Below are 15,891 nucleotides of genomic sequence, written 5' to 3' on the forward strand. Positions count from 1 at the left end.
TTCACTGCCCTTTCATGACTCTCCAACTCATGTGACACGTCTCTCTTTGTGGGTTTCACATCGTTTTTGCCATTACCCCTGATAGGAGGTGGCTCAGTGGTAAAGAGTCTGCCTGCAATGCAGGAAACGTGGCTTTGATCCCTGGGTGGGCAAAATCCCCTGGAGAAGGAAATGGAAACCCACTCTCGTATGTGTGGCTGGAAAATCCCATGGACAGAGGAGCCTGGCAGGCGACAGTTTGGGGTTGCAAAAGGCTCGGACACAACTTAGCGTCTAAGCAGCAACTAAACAGCATTGATAGGAATATATTCTAGTTATCTATGCTGACAAAACAGATCACCTTCTAACCGAGTGGTTTGAAACAACAGGTGATGTGTCATTTCTTCTGATTCTATGGGTCTTAGGGCCATTGCTATGCTGGTGTCCCTCCGGGCTCGTTCGTTTTTGGGGGATCAGCTGAGCTGGAATACCCAGGGCGGCCTCCTCCTCATGTCTGAAGAGATGCTGGCTGCTGCCCGGGCCTTGTGGGCTCTCCACCGCCAGTAGGCTGCACCTGCTTCCTTACCCGGCAGCCTCAGTGTGGCATTCCGAGGGGTGAAAGTGCACGTTGCACGGCCTCCGAAAGCCTTGCCTTGGAAGACAGTAATGCTGCTTCTGCTTCATCTAGTGCTGCTCACAAAGGCAGCCCAGGGTCAAGGGAAGGGGCAGTAGACTCAGCCTCTTGATTCGAGGAGCTGTCGTGGCCGTCTCCTGTGAAGTGTCTTCAGGATTCTGCCCCTCGTGTTGATTGTATGTGGCGGTTGTCCCTTCCTCTAAGAAGGGCCTGGTCATGATTATGGGATTCCCTGGTGGCTCAGATAGTAGTGAATCTGCCCGCAATGCAGAAGACCCAAGTGGGATCCCTGGGTGGGGAAGATGCCCTGCAGAAGGACATGGCAGCCCACTCCCGTATTGTATGAAACACGATTCTTACAGCTCATATGTGCTCAGCTGCTCTCGCCCTCTGAGAGCAACCTCATAGCTATTTCTAGGCTGGATTGAAATACTGAAGAGGGTTGACTTGGGAAGATATCTAGATAATATTCTTTTCTGCAAATTTTATTTTTTTATTGAAGTGTGATTACAGTGTTATATTGTAGTTACTGCAAATTAGTATTGTAATTTTTCTTGAAGATAATTTGCAATGTTCTGTTGGTTTCAAGTCAACAACAAAGTGATTCGGTTGTGCCTGCATACACGCTCTTCTCCGGTCTCCTTTCCAGTGTGGTCATCACACGACGTTGCGTGCACTTCCCTGTGCTACCCGTAGGTCCTCGTCCTCTCCTTGTTTGTGTATAGTAGTATGTACTGATCCTAAATTAACCCTGATTAGTCTCTGCCAATAAGATTTTTTAAAAAGGCCTTCTGAATAAGGTTTTTAATGAGTTCCGTTATATGCTAGTACACTTTATGTGTGTGAGTGCTCAGTTGCTTCGGTCATGCTGCAATCTCTGTGACCCTATGGACCGTAGCCCGCCAGGCTTCTCTGTCCTTGGCGTTCGCCAGGCAAGAGCACTGCAGTGTGCTGCCACGCCCTCCTCCCAGGTCCTTCCCAACCAGGGCTTGAGCCCAGGTCTCATCTCTCTTGCATTGGCAGGCGGGTTGTTTGCCACGAGCACCCCCGGGAGGCCCAACAGCTTGTATAAATACTCTTGATTGCTTCATTGCCTTCTGGCTAAGATCCAGTATGGTATCTATTCTTACAGCATATTGAAAAGCAGAGACATTGCTTTGCAGACAAAGGCGCATCTAGTCAAGGCTATGGTTTTTCCAGTGGTCATGTATGGATGTGAGAGTTGGACTGTGAAGAAGGCTGAGTGCCGAAGAATTGATGGTTTTGAACTGTGGTGTTGGAGAAGACTCTTGAGAGTCCCTTGGACTGCAAGGAGATCCAACCAGTCCATCCTAAAGGAGATCAGTCCTGGGTGTTCATTGGAAGGACTGATGCGGAAGCTGAAACTCCAATACTTTGGCAACTTGATGCAAAGAGTTGACTCACTGGAAAAGACCGTGATGCTGGGAGGCATTGGGGGCAGGAGGAGAAGGGGACGACAGAGGATGAGATAGTTGGATGGCATCACCCACTCTATGGACATGAGTTTGGGTAAACTCTGGGAGTTGATGATGGACAGGGAGGCCTGGCGTGGTGCGGTTCATGGGGTCGCAAAGAATCAGACACGACTGAGCGACTGAACTGAACTCTTAAATATAAACGCATACACTGTGTACTTAGAACTTTTTTTTAACAGAAATTTTTAATGACAGCAATCCAGTGAAGAGAATAGCACGTGTATTATTTTCCTCATTTATTATGAGTTTGGGGACACTGGTGCAGTTAAAAAAAAAAGAAAGAAACCCATGTCATTAGCTTGTGGCAGAGCTGTGTCTGAGTCCCAGTTCTCTTACTTCCTAAAGCTGTGGCCCTCTCATGGAGTCCAGTAGAACTCTGAAGGTTCTGGGAAGAGAGGCGATGACTCAGAGGAGTCCCCAGAACTATTGGTGCAAATTCTTCGTTCCCTGAGGAAGGCACCATGACTAGTTAAGTGTAACACTCTGTGCGTACATTGTCTTTTGTACCGTTAAATTGTTTTACTCACACTCAGATGTGGTTCTCACAACAGATGGGTGAAGCTATCATTACACTCTCGAGAGAAAGGAAGATTAAAAAAGAAAAAAGTGACTTGCTTTTCATCTCACATTTACCACATGACCATTATAAATAAACTTAAATCTTCAGATTCCTGGTCCTGTGTTCTTGCCACAGCAGGACTGGGCTCTAAGTCTGAAAGCTTTGAAAGTGAGCGTCATATGAGTGCACATCCAGATATGCAGGGTCAGTTGCCCGCCAATGATATGGTTTATAAACATCGATTAAGTGCTCGTTTGCATGACCCTGAGCCGTGAATGCTGTCGTTCAGTGTCTCTCATTCGGATGAGAATTACATTTTTCTCATGGATGAGGAGGGAATTATCTTACACCGATCTCTAAGATTTCCTCCCGCCCTAGAGTGAAATGATGCGTTTTGTGCTGTGTATATCATTGTTAGTTTGAGAAGATTATACAGTGGAAGTGACAAACAGATTCAAGGGATCAGACCTGATAAACAGAGTGCCTGAAGAACTATGGACAGAGGTTTGTGACATCGTACAGGAGGCAGGGATCAAGACCATCCCCAAGAAAAAGAAATGCAGAAAGGCAAAATGGTTGTCTGAGGAGGCCTTAGAACTAGCTGTGAAAAGAAGAGAAGCTAAAGGCAAAGGAGAAAAGGAAAGATATAAGCATCTGAATGCAGAGTTCCGAAGAATAGCAAGGAGAGATAAGAAAGCCTTCCTCAGTGATCAGTGCAAAGAAATAGAGGAAAACAATAGAATGGAAAAGACTAGAGATCTCTTCAAGAAAATTCAAGATACCAAGGGAACATTTCATGGAAAGGTGGGCACAATAAAGGACAGAAATGGTATGGACCTAATAGAAGCCGAAGATATTAAGAAAAGGTGGCAAGAATACCCAGAAGAACTATACAAAAAAGATCTTCATGACCCAGATAACGACAATGGTGTGATCACTCACCTACAGCCAGACATCCTGGAATGTGAAGTCAAGTGGGCCTTAGGAAGCATCACTATGAACAAAGCTAGTGGAGGTGATGGAATTCCAGCTGAGCTATTTCAAATCCTAAAAGATGATGCTGTGAAAGTGCTGCACTCAAAATGCCAGGGAATTTGGAAAACTCAGCAGTGGCCACAGGACTGGAAAAGGTCAGTTTTCATTCCAATCCCAAAGAAAGGCAATGCCAAAGATGCTCAAACTACCGCACAATTGTACTCATCTCACACACTAGCAACGTAATGCTCAAAATTCTCCGAGCCAGACTTCAACAGTATGTGAACCATGAACTTCCAGATGTTCAAGCTGGATTTAGAAAAGACAGAGGAACCAGAGATCAAATTGCCAACATCTGCTGGATCATGGAAAAAGCAAGAGAGTTCCAGAAAAACATCTATTTCTGCTTTATTGACTATGCCAAAGCCTTTGACTGTGTGGATCACAGCAAACTGTGGAGAATTCTTCAAGAGATGGGCATACCAGACCACCTTACCTGCCTCCCGAGAAATCTGAATGCAGGTCAAGAAGCAATACTTAGAACTGTATGTGGAACAATGGAATGTTTCCAAATTGGGAAAGGAGTACGTCAAGGCTGTATATTGTCACCCTGCTTATTTAACTTATATGCAGAGTACATCATGTGAAATGCCAGGCTGGATGAAGCACAAGCTGGAATCAAGATTGCTGGCAGAAGTACCAGTAACTTCAGATATGCAGATGACACCACCCTTATGACAGAAAGCGAAGAAGAACTAAACAGCCTCTTGATGAAAGTGAAAGAGGAGAGTGAAAAGGTTGGCTTAAAACTCAACATTTAGAAAACTAAGATCATGGCAAGTAGATGGAGAAATAATGGAAACAGTGACAAACTTTGTTTTCTTGGGCTCCAAAATCATTGCAGATGGTGATTGCAGTCATGAAATTAAAAGACGCTTGTTCCTTGGAAGAAAAGCTATGACCAACCTAGACAACATATTAAAAAGCAGAGACATTACTTTGCCAACGAAAGTCCATCTAGTCAAGGCTATGGTTTTTCCAGTCATGTATGGATGTGAGAGCTGGACTATAAAGAAAGCTGAGTGCATGAGAATTGATGCTTTTGAACTGTGATGTTGGAGAAGACTCTTGAGAGTTCCTTGGACTGCAAGGAGATCCAGCCAGTCCATCCTAAAGAAGATCAGTCCTGGGTGTTCATTAGAAGGACTGATGCTGAAGCTGAAACTCCAATACTTTGGCCACCTGATGCGAAGAGCCAACTCATTTGAAAAGACCCTGATGCTGGGAAAGATTGAAGGTGGGAGGAGAAGGGGACAACAGAAGATGAGATGGTTGGATGGCATCATTGACTCGATGGACATGAGTCTGAGTAGACTCTGGGAGATGGTGATGGACAGGGAGGCCTGGCATGCTGCAGTCCGTGGGGTCACAAAGAGTTGGACTCAACATAATGACTGAACAACAGCAGAATGTTTGGACTGAAAGAAGGCCAGCCCCCTGGACGCTGGGTCAGAGGTGAGACTGTTCCACAGGGGCGGGTCAGGGTCCTGCATGCATTAGGCCGTAGAAAGGGTTTCAGTCTCTACCCTAAATCAGTGAGAAGCCATGGCATTGTATCTTCTGCAGGGTCAGGACACTATCGGATGTGAATTTTAACTTTTTTATTTTTTAATTTTTAAAACTGTTCACTCCTGTGGCTGCCTTGCATATCATTTGTGGCCTGTGGAGTTTGGTTCCTTGCCGGGGCTCAGACCCTGAGGGGACAGCGCTCACAGCCTCTGATGCTGTTAGAGTCAGCCGGAGGAGGTACTTGCGGGGCACCCTCATGCGGATGCAGGTGAAGCCTGTGCCCAGGGGGCTGTCTGCAAGTGGAGCAAAGACAGAACCCGGGAGTGAGGAGAGCTTAAGCAAGGGGGATGAGCCATGCTGTTGGGTGAGGGAGCCCTAAAGGAGTCACTCAGGTCACTACCTCAGTTCAGGCCGCGTTAGCAAAAAACGCTCTCGACTGGATGGCTTAAATAATAAACACCGTTCCTCACTGTCGGGAACCTGGGAAGGTCAAGGCCAAAGTGCTGGCCTGCCTGGCACGCGCTGAGACACCTCATTGTGCAGTCTTCTCACCGTGTCCTCACAGAGAGGAAGACGCAGCGGTCCCTTTTCGTAGAAACAGTAATCGCAGCATGGGCCTGCAGGGGAACACATTTTGCCACCCCAAAATATTTCTTTGGTACATGGATTATTTTCAGCTAAAAACAATCAGAGCCCAGGACTCCAGAGGAAAATTTGACCTTTGACCTAAAACAATGTAGACGGAGGACTTGTTGCAGGAAAGGAGCGATCAACGCAGATAACCCGAGTCTGAGCTACGTGCGCAGACAGGGAGGCACCTAAGGAAGTCTGTTCAGACTCCGCTGTGTCCCGTTGTCTCTGCGTGCCACAGCAAACATTTGTTTACCAAACGGTGCTTTTTTGTCCTCGTCTGATTCCCTTTCTTCCTCTTTGAAGTCCTCAGCCACTACCCCCAACGCCCTCTTGTGACTTTGGTGCTGTTTAAGGTCAGGGTTTTGCCTGTTTGGGTGAGTTACTCAGTTTCCCTGTGTCTCTCCCCGATACGTGTTACTTGACTTTTGTATAGCTTTGTCCTGTTGATCCGTCTCATGGCAGTTTAATTCATAGACCAGCCAGAAGAACCTACAAGGGCATAGGAAAATTACTTCCTGACAGAGCTCCCTACTCATGGAATAATCGCGTCCCCGAATCCCCGTCTCTAAACTGTACCACATATGGCATTAGTGTTTCAATATGTATGAAATTTGGGAAGAGACAAGCATTAAGTCCATAGCAGGTAATCCAAAGATTTAGGAAAAGGAATCATGCCCCTAGGAAAGAAATATGAAACTTTTTTTAGAAAGGATGAAATTTGGTTAGTAACTCCCTTTCAAGAAGGCTAAGCTGAATACCGAGCTTCCCAGGGAGCACAGAGGTAAAGGATTCATCAGTCATTACTGGAGACTCAGGAGATGCGGGTTCAACCCCTGGGTCAGGATGTTCCCTGGAGAAGGAAATGGAAGCCTCCCCAATATTCTTGCCTGGAAAATCCCAGGGACAGAGGAGCCTGGCAGGCTACAGTCCATGGGGTCACAAAGAGTCAGACACGGCTGAGCGGCTGACCACACACACACACACTGACTGCAGTCTGTAAAGCTCGAGTTTGGGATTGCACTTTCAGCGTTCTTACCAGTCACCTGGAAAAGATGCCCTCGTTCCCTTCGGAAGCAGCTCCTTGTCTTGACAGCTGCATTTGGGGCAGCACACGGCAGCCACGTCTGTCTGTCTGAGAGCCTCGCTGGGATGCTTCATGGAGGCCTGCGATGTGGGATTTCAGTTGAGTGATTTTCCTTTTGTGTAGGTTTCTTTTTCTTTTTTAAATTGAAGTGTAGTTGATTTACAATATTATATTAGTTTTAGGTATACACCATAGTGATTCCAAATTTTCATAGATTATTCTCTGCTGGGGCTTCCCTGGTGGCTCAGCCAGTAAAGAATCCACCTGCAATGCAGAAGACGCAGATTCAGTCCCTGGGTCAGGAAGATCCTCTGGAGAAGTAAAGGGCACCCCACTCCAGTGTTCTCGCCTGGAGAATCCCATGGACTGAGGAGCCTGGCGGGCCACAGTCCGTGGGGTCACAAACAGTAGGACACGACTGAGCGACTTCACTTCACTTTCATACTGTATTAAAGTTGTTATGAAATATTGGCCATATTCCCCTCGCAGGACCACATCTCCTCGTAGCTTGTTCATTTCACACGTGGTAGTCTGTGCCTCTTACGCCCTCCTCCCATCTCTCCCCTCTCCCCACTGGTGCGTGCAGGCTGCCTTATTTCCTTTCCTCTCCTCCGCCAGGTTGATGAGCCCTGAGAACACGCTCCTGCAGCCCCGGGAGGAGGAGGGAGTCAAGTACGAGCGCACCTTCATGGCGTCCGAGTTCCTGGACTGGCTGGTGCAGGAGGGGGAGGCCACGGCGCGGGAGGAGGCGGAGCAGCTCTGCCAGCGGCTGCTGGAGCACGGCATCATACAGCACGGTGAGCCCGCCCTCCCTGAGCCCCGACCCGTGCTCCGCATCAGACGCGCGTTCTCTCTCGCGGCTCTCTGAGCAGCTGGGCGTCTGCCTGCGCTCAGCCTAGCTGCCTCTAAGCTGGGGGTCAAGTTCACGTTTCATGCCTTCTCATTCTGGGACTCAGACCAAAGGAGCGTCCGCTCTCTGGAATATATTGTGGGTTTTTTTTTTTTTTTTTAATATATTGTTTTGATGGATGAGGCCAGAAGCTCCAGCAGGCAGGCAGATTCTTGCAGTGTCTCCAAAAATTTCTGCTTGGGTGAAATTGAACGTCACAGGTTCACATCCTACTGGCTACAGCTGGTCATTTGGTCAAGTCTGGATGGGAAGTAGATGGCCCTCACAAAGTTAGTCGAAATGGAAGAATGAAGATTTGCTGAACCGTGGTTCAAGCTGCCACGCTGAAGAAGCACCCAAAAGGCCTTCATCAAGTTTCCCTTTTTTAAGGGCTGAATCATAATAATGCAATATATTCGTAGCATATTATTGAAGAATCATATTAGTTACCTATTGTGGTGTAAGGAGTTCTCTAAAACTTAATGCTATAAAATAATAGTGTTTATTATCTGGTACAGTTTCTGTGGGTGGGCAGTCTGGAGAGGCATAGCAGGTGGTTTGGCTTGGTGGTCTCTTACCAAGAGTTAGAGTCGAGACGTTGTCCAGGGTGACAGTCATCAGAAGCCCTGACGGTCCAGAGGGTCTCCTTCACAGTGGCTCGCTTGGATGTCCACCAAGTCAATGCTGGCTGTTGGCAGGAAGCGTCTGTCCATTGCTCTATAGACTTCTTCATAAAACTGCTTGAGAATTCTCATGACATGGCAACCAGGCCTCTTCCAAAGGGCGTGATCCAAGAGAATGTGAGACGGAAGCCACGATGGCTTTAGCAGAGCTTGGAGTCACACGGTCATTTCTTCACCACTCTATTGGTTGGCAGGTCAGTCCCCTTCGGTATGAGAGAGGACGTGTAAGGGTGTGACTGCCGGAAGCGGGGATCACTGAGCCCCCTCAGTTCTTATGAGGCTGGCCCCACGGGAACACAGGCTCTGGAATCCCAGCGCCACCCGTTACCAGCTGCTTGCCTTCTCCCATCTGTAAAATGGGCATACTTGCATCAGGTGCTTGTGGAGTAAACGGGCAGATGTAAAGTGCTTGGTTCAGTGCTCTGCTCTTAGTAAGTGCTCAACCAGTTCATTTCCTTTGTGGAACATTTTCATTTATTTGTTCATTTGTCTGGCTGTGTCGGTCTTAGTTTCGGCCTGTGGGATCCTTCGTTGCGGTGCATGGACTCGCTAGTTGTGGCCCCAGGCTCCGGAGCATGCGGGCTTCACTGCTCTGCGGCCGTGGGAGCTTGGTTCCCTGCGCTGCAAGGCGATCCTTCACCCCTGGACCGCCGACCACCAGGGAGGTCCCTCAATCAATTTATTGATACAGCTGCATGACTGTAGGCTTGGAACAGTGAATAAAGGGCTGGAGCTAGATAAGCATTTCGGCCTAGGAGTCAGTAGGAAAGGTGGTACCTGTATCATTCTTGCTATAAACTCCTCTCCCCACACTTCTGCACAGGCCTAGAATTTCTGTCCCAGGGTTAGGGAGAAAACAGTGAAATTATAGAGATGAAAGAAACTTTTGAAATTATTTGGAGCAGTGTTTTACAAACTGCAGATTGTAACCCTTTAGTGGGTTTAAAAGGGCTTCCCTGATGGCTCAGTTGGTAAAGAATCTGCCTGCAATGCAGGAGACCTGAGTTCAATCCCTGGGTTGGGAAGATCCCCCGGAGAAGGGAAAGGCTGCCCACTCCAGTATTGTGGCCTGGAGAATTCCATGGCCTGTATAATTCATGGGGTCAAAAACAGTTGGACATGACTGAATGACTTTTGCTTCAGTGGGTTTAAATATTTAAAATATTTAAATTAAAATATTAAGAAAAATTTTAGCACAGGGAACTGTATTTAATATCCTGCGATAAACCTTAATGCAAAAGAATATGAAAAAGAATGTGTGTATAACTAAGTCACTTTATAGCAGAAATTAATGGACCATTGTAAATCAACCGTACTTGAATAAAATTTTTTTAAAAAGGAACCACTAAAAACAAAATTTTCTTTTCAATAGACTAGATTGGACTCTCGAGGTACGGTCCATGGATCCTCAGGGTCATCTGGGAATGCGGCAGAAACAGAATCTCTGTTCCTACCCAAGTCCCACTGACTCAGCTCTACATTTTAGCATAATCTCTAGTGATTCAAGTGCGCTTTAAAGGCTGAGATGCAGTGGATTGGATTTCACTAGAATACATCATTTCAGAGCACATTTTATACAGTAATGTCAAGGGTTGCTTGGCAAAACGTTTATTCCAGTTAGAAATACACTGTATAAATAAACATATGGCCATGGTCATGTGTGCAGTGATTGGGAACAGAAAAGCTGTTACTGTGCATTGGGTTCAAATACTTTGGAAACCACTGATCTGGAAGCATTAGTTTGAAAGGCACTCAAGCCTCTCAGTGGGTTTGGGGTGTTTTCTCCTTTCTCATGTTGCTACAATCGCACTCACAACAGTTTAATGGATGGTCTAATGTGTCTACGACTGGGCTGTTGATTGAGGTTTGAAAGGTGAATAGAATTGTAAAATGCCGTGTGGTCCCTGGCCTTAAGCAGCTTATAGTCTTGTAGGGATTAGAAAATGGATATAGAAGCAGTTAGAGAGCAATCGAAGATGTACGATATATTTTATTTGTTTATTTAATTTATATCGTGTGCCAGATACTTTTCTAGTGATTTTGCACATTAACTTTTTGAAACCTCTTAAACTTTTGGAGGCAGATATATATATATAATTTTTTTTTCGTGTCAAATGGCATGTGGGATCTTAGTTCCCCTACCAGGGATTGAACCTGTGCCCCCTAAAAGTCTCTTAGTCATGTCCGACTCTTTGCGACTCCATGGAATTCTCCAGGCCAGAATACTGGAGTGGGTAGCCTTTCCCTTCTGCAGGGGATCTGCCCAACCCGGGGAAGTCCTGAGGCAGATATTCTATAAAGTTGGCCCAGAAGTTCTCTGGGGTCTCCTCATTGCGTCGTGTGGACAAGCCCAAAGGCGTGTCTTGGCCAGCCCAGTAGCTGCTGTTCTTGCTTGTGCTTGGCCGTGTCCACTCCGTGCAACCCCGTGGACTGGGGCCCGCCAGACTCCTCTGTCCATGGGATTCTCCGGGCAAGAACACTGGGGTGGGTTGCCGTTTCCTCCTCCAGGGGATCTTCCCAACCCAGGGATCAAACCCATGTCTCCTGTGTCTCCTTGCGTTGCAGGCGGGTTCTTCACCACCGAACCACCTGGGAAGCCATGTTGCTGCTAAATGTATCTTATTACAGTAAGAACAACTAACGTGAGATCAACCCTCTTAACACATTTTAAAGTGAACAAATTAGTATCATTAACCGTCGGGCAGGTAGTTTTATTATCTCCATTTAACAAATAAGGAAGCCAAAGCATCAGTAGGTTATTTTTCTGAGGCCACTTGGGTAGTAACGTCCAAGTGGGTATTATGGCTAGTATGCGTGAACTCAGAATTGATTGGAGTGACTGGGACCTTCCATTGGTAAAAAATCCCCTTTGGGTTGGAGTTAGTACTGTCATTTTTGCTCCAGACAGAAAACTTGGTGATAGCAAGTTCTAGAGAAAACCAGCTTTCTATGCTACCCTTTGCTGACTGACGCTATACCCCTCGACTTCAGAGAGAAGACAGAGGATGCCACAGATTGTTTCCAAACGATTTCCAAAGAGTCAGTAATTACACCTCAATTATAGTGTAATTCTGTAATGCTGTAAATGTGAATGCTGCAGTGTTGTGACATAAAGGATAAAATAGGGTATTATTGATTTGTTTTCCATGGTTTTAGTAGGATTGAATATCTCTATATAGAGCAGTCAGAGTTTCCAAGGGAGTGCCCGTTTCTCAGCCCAGCAATTCATTTCTAGATCACAGATTCTAACTTTAAATTATGAAAATTTGACAACCACATATGTGTATGTTAGAGTTAATGATATACCAGTGAGTGTTTTAAGCAAAGCTCTGAATTGTTCAGCTAATAATTAGTTTCACTGGTTAAACATTAAAGAAAGTCAACCTTTAGGCTTTGAGCAAAAGATTTCTGGATAAAAGTGGTTCCCTAGCTTAAAACCAGTACGCGTAAAAATCAGGCCCACTTATGAAATCCTGACCAGCTTGATTTATGAATGGTGCTCTATAATCAAGACAGGATTTGTTAGCTGAGTAATTAACTTGCATGCAAATGTATATGAATGTGTGTATATATAAATATTCCTGCATGTTCACATGTACGTAAGTATACACCTGTATGAATGTTGATTAGTATGTACATATTTATCTAGCTTTTTCATTTATTGAGGTTTACCACGTACCAGGCACTGGACTAACCACTTTATAAATTTTAATGTATAAATACATTGTGTATTTAATGTTTACATGCTTCACATATGTGGCATATATTGTATATATAATCTCATTAAACCCTCGCAGCAGTTCTATTATATTGGTATTACTATTATTATTATAGTCTTACAGTGAAGAAATCTAGAATTCAAAGCTTTAAGATATTTTTCCAAGGTTGCATAGCTAACCAATAGCTACTAATCGTTGTGCCTTAGAAAGGAGTTTCCCTTGGTCCAGGATGTATGGATGGAAGTCGGGAGGAGGAGGGGACGACAGAGGATGAGATGGCTGGATGGCATCACCGGCTCGATGGACGTGAGTCTGAGTGAACTCCGGGAGTTGGTGATGGACAGGGAGGCCTGGAGTGCTGCAGTCCATGGGGTTGCAAAGAGTCGGACACGACGGAGCGACTGAACACCGACCTGAACATATGGGATTGGGTGTGGCTGGCTGACACTGTGGAATGAACGCGGTCTTTGGAGAGAGCAGACAGCATTTATATCCGACTCCTTCACTTACTGTGTGACCCTGTCCACATCTCAGCCCTTCCATTCCGCAGGTTGTGAAGTTTATGAAACTGGAGTCACGTTATATACCTTTGAGAGTGTTGGTTGGTTGGTTGGCTGGAGTTTCGGGTTTGTTTTTTGAAATCCTAGGACTACCCACATGTACTAGAAAGACTCCACATACGACAGGACTTCCGGCTCAGATTTTTTATGGTGAGATGACGCAGAGAAGGCTCAGCAAGGGGAGAAGACGTCCTGGGTGTTGTCTGCAGAAATCTGGGGGCAGCGTCCTCGGCTCTGCCTCCCGCCTCCAGCGGGGACGTGCAGTAGCAGGCGCAGAGCGTCTCTGCCCAGGGAAACCCTCTTGAAACTCAGAAGGCAAGGTTTTCTCGGTGGCTGCTCACAGGGGCATAGACCTTACCTGCCTGGGCAGCCTCCTGCCGGCCTTCCAGACGCTCAGCAGGGAAGCGCGTGTTCTCCATTAGTCACAGTGTGCAAACAACCTAGTCAGGCTGGTACAGCGGAATTCAGTGCCCCGGGTAAGCAAAGTGCCTTATCAGGTGGTCACTTACGGAACTTTCCAAAAGTCCAGTTCCCAGAAGCCAGGGTGGACCAGCCCCACAAACAGGCCTTTCTGTCTCAGGGCTGCTACGGTAACTCTCTCCTGCACAGAGCTGCTGGGAGAATTAAACGATAGTGGTGGCCAAAAGCTTTTAGCAGAGGCTACCTGTTATGCCTCTCAATTGCAAGCTATTGTGCTCGATCTGATCATTTCTAAATAACTGTTAAAATGTACGGAGTCCCTCCTATATGCCAGACACTGTTCCACTCACTGTCTTCATTTACTCATCTACCCCTTTAAATAATTCTATGAGTTAGTTATCATCATAATTCTCATTTTTAAAATAAGGTTAAGTAACTTGCTGAAAACAAGAGCTAGGAAAATGATGGACTCAAGATTCAGATCAAAGTAATCTAGATGGCTGTTAATCACTAAAGAAGATTGGGTGCTAATTATAAGATTCACTAGAGGAGGAAAAAAATTCTCAACTTTTATTGCATCAGCTCACACAGCCTGTCAGATATTGCAACTGTAATCATTGTTAGCTCATAAAATAGTTATGATTACACGATTCCCTTTTTCACACAATGACCAAGCACCTTGAGATTTTTGTGTGACCTTTGCAAATGTGATGAATACATTTTTTACTCCCATAAATACCTCCCTCAACTGCTTGAGCTGCTCTCCAGCTATCTTGTCCTTGCATGGAGGACGGTAGACAGCAGTCACGTGGTAAATGGCTCACAGCTGCAGCCGCTGACCCTGGATAATCAGCCTACCGAGACTGTGTCCAGGCGTATAATTTCCTCTTTTAAAGACTTAGAGCACTTTAACAATTTCAACACTTTATCAAGCCCCTTTCTTGGTCTTTGTCTGAAAAATACATTGATATAACATTGTGCAACATGCAAAGCAGTTCTCCACGCGTTATACTTTTAATCCTCCCAGCGGCTTGAGGGTAGTTTTGGTGATCCCATTCCCCAGTGGAAACCAGTAACTGAGACATTGTCCCTGGGAGCCGTGAAGAAAGAACTTGGGGTTTTCTGCAAAGGAAGCTAGCTGCCAGGTCCAGACAGGAATTAACCCCATCTTCTCAGTGATTAAGAACACTGATGAGTTCAGCCCAGCCTAGAATATTCTAGCCAAAAGAAAAGAGAGAGGGAGGGAAGGAAGTGTCAAAGATGGAAGAAAGAGGGGGAAGGAAAAGGGTGCTGATGACTGAGGAGGCTGAAGACAAGACTGCAACTTGCCCAAGGCCATGTGATGTTACAGGAAAAAAAGTCATTCTGACGCTTGTTTAAGTTGTAAGGAGGGTTTTATTTAAGACTGTTGCAATAGGAGCATTGCAGCGGGGGGAGGGAGACGGCTCCCGTCCAAGGACAGCAAGAGCAAGTGGGGATTTACAGCCTTGGAGCAGGGCAGGGGCACGAGCAGATGGCATATTATATGCGAGGCGCCGATGGTCGACGCCAGGGACTTGGACATCAAAGATGGAGGAGGATAAACTCAAAATAACAGGAGTGATCAGGTATCACTGTTTGGGGGATGGCAGGATTCTTTGCTAAGGCTGGGCTAGGTCGGTCAAATGCCCCCCTCTTGATCCTAGGCGATCAGGACCCTTTGACTGACAGACTCACCACGTAGGGGAGGGCATTCTTCCACAAAAAGAAAAAAAAATTGTTTTGGAAGTTCTGTAACCGTAGGGATAGGAGCCCAGGTCGAGGGCTGGTTGAAAGGAGGGCGCGGAGGAGCGGACCGGAGCCCGGACACGCAGAGTGCCTTCGCCAGTGGCCCCGTCCTCGCCTGCCCGCCTTTCCTCTTCTTGCCACGACTCTCCTGCTCACGTTCTCTTACTTTCGCTTTGGGTAACTCCTTGCCACCAACAGAGTGAAGGTTTTTCCATTACGGTTGGTACCCAGCATCTTCGTCTTTCTTTCCTCTTAGCTAGAATGCAGGAGCTCTGAGGTCAGAGGATCTGTTTCCTTGTCTCTGAACCCCCCTGCGTGGCTACTCAGCTACTCAGTAAAACATGCATTGAATGAATACAGTAGTGCCCACTTTTTGAGGATGTGCTAGGCACAGTGTTGGGTGCTCATACCAGGTAGAGTTCCTTGAATACTGTAAGCAGGCTCAGTCCTTATCTGCTTCAGATACATGGCAGAGCTCGCTGATGGCCCAAACCCTGAAAAGCCGGGCCGCCTGGAGAAGCAGAGCCGATCTTGGGGTCCGGTGGCCGGGAGCCGGCGGTGCAGGGAGCCCCACAGCGGGGGGCCAGCTGTTTTCTGCCTCTGCCCTCCCTCTGGAGGCTGTTTGTGGAGGACAGCTCTGACTGGCTGAGGCTGGTCACGGGCCCACATCTGCACCCGGCGTGGGCAGGGCCCTCTGACTGACAGCCGTGCCAGCTGGTGGTGGGACGTTATTCCACCAAAAAACCAGAAGTTATTTTGGAAGTTCTGTTACCGCTAGGAAGTGAGTGCTGGGCAGCTGGAAGCAGCAGGCAGGCCGACCTTCACTGCTGTTAGTTCATTTAATCCTCCCCCAAATCAGTTCACTGGCTCTTACCATCCCTGTGGCTTTCGATGACAATGTTGAGTCATTTGCAATGAGTATAA

General features: G+C 46.6%; 1 protein-coding gene across 1 annotated transcript in view; it reads left to right on the top strand.

Annotated features, from left to right (window-relative positions):
- DEPTOR (DEP domain containing MTOR interacting protein) overlaps positions 1-15,891 on the top strand; it is a 157,908-nt gene that overhangs the window by 69,363 nt on the left and 72,654 nt on the right. The window contains exon 4 of the mRNA XM_061439526.1: positions 7,548-7,726. Coding sequence (XP_061295510.1) covers positions 7,548-7,726 — 179 coding nt within the window. The remainder of the gene's footprint in view (positions 1-7,547; positions 7,727-15,891) is intronic.

The sequence above is a fragment of the Bos javanicus genome, chromosome 14, assembly GCF_032452875.1.
Source record: "Bos javanicus breed banteng chromosome 14, ARS-OSU_banteng_1.0, whole genome shotgun sequence".
NCBI lineage: Eukaryota > Metazoa > Chordata > Mammalia > Artiodactyla > Bovidae > Bos > Bos javanicus.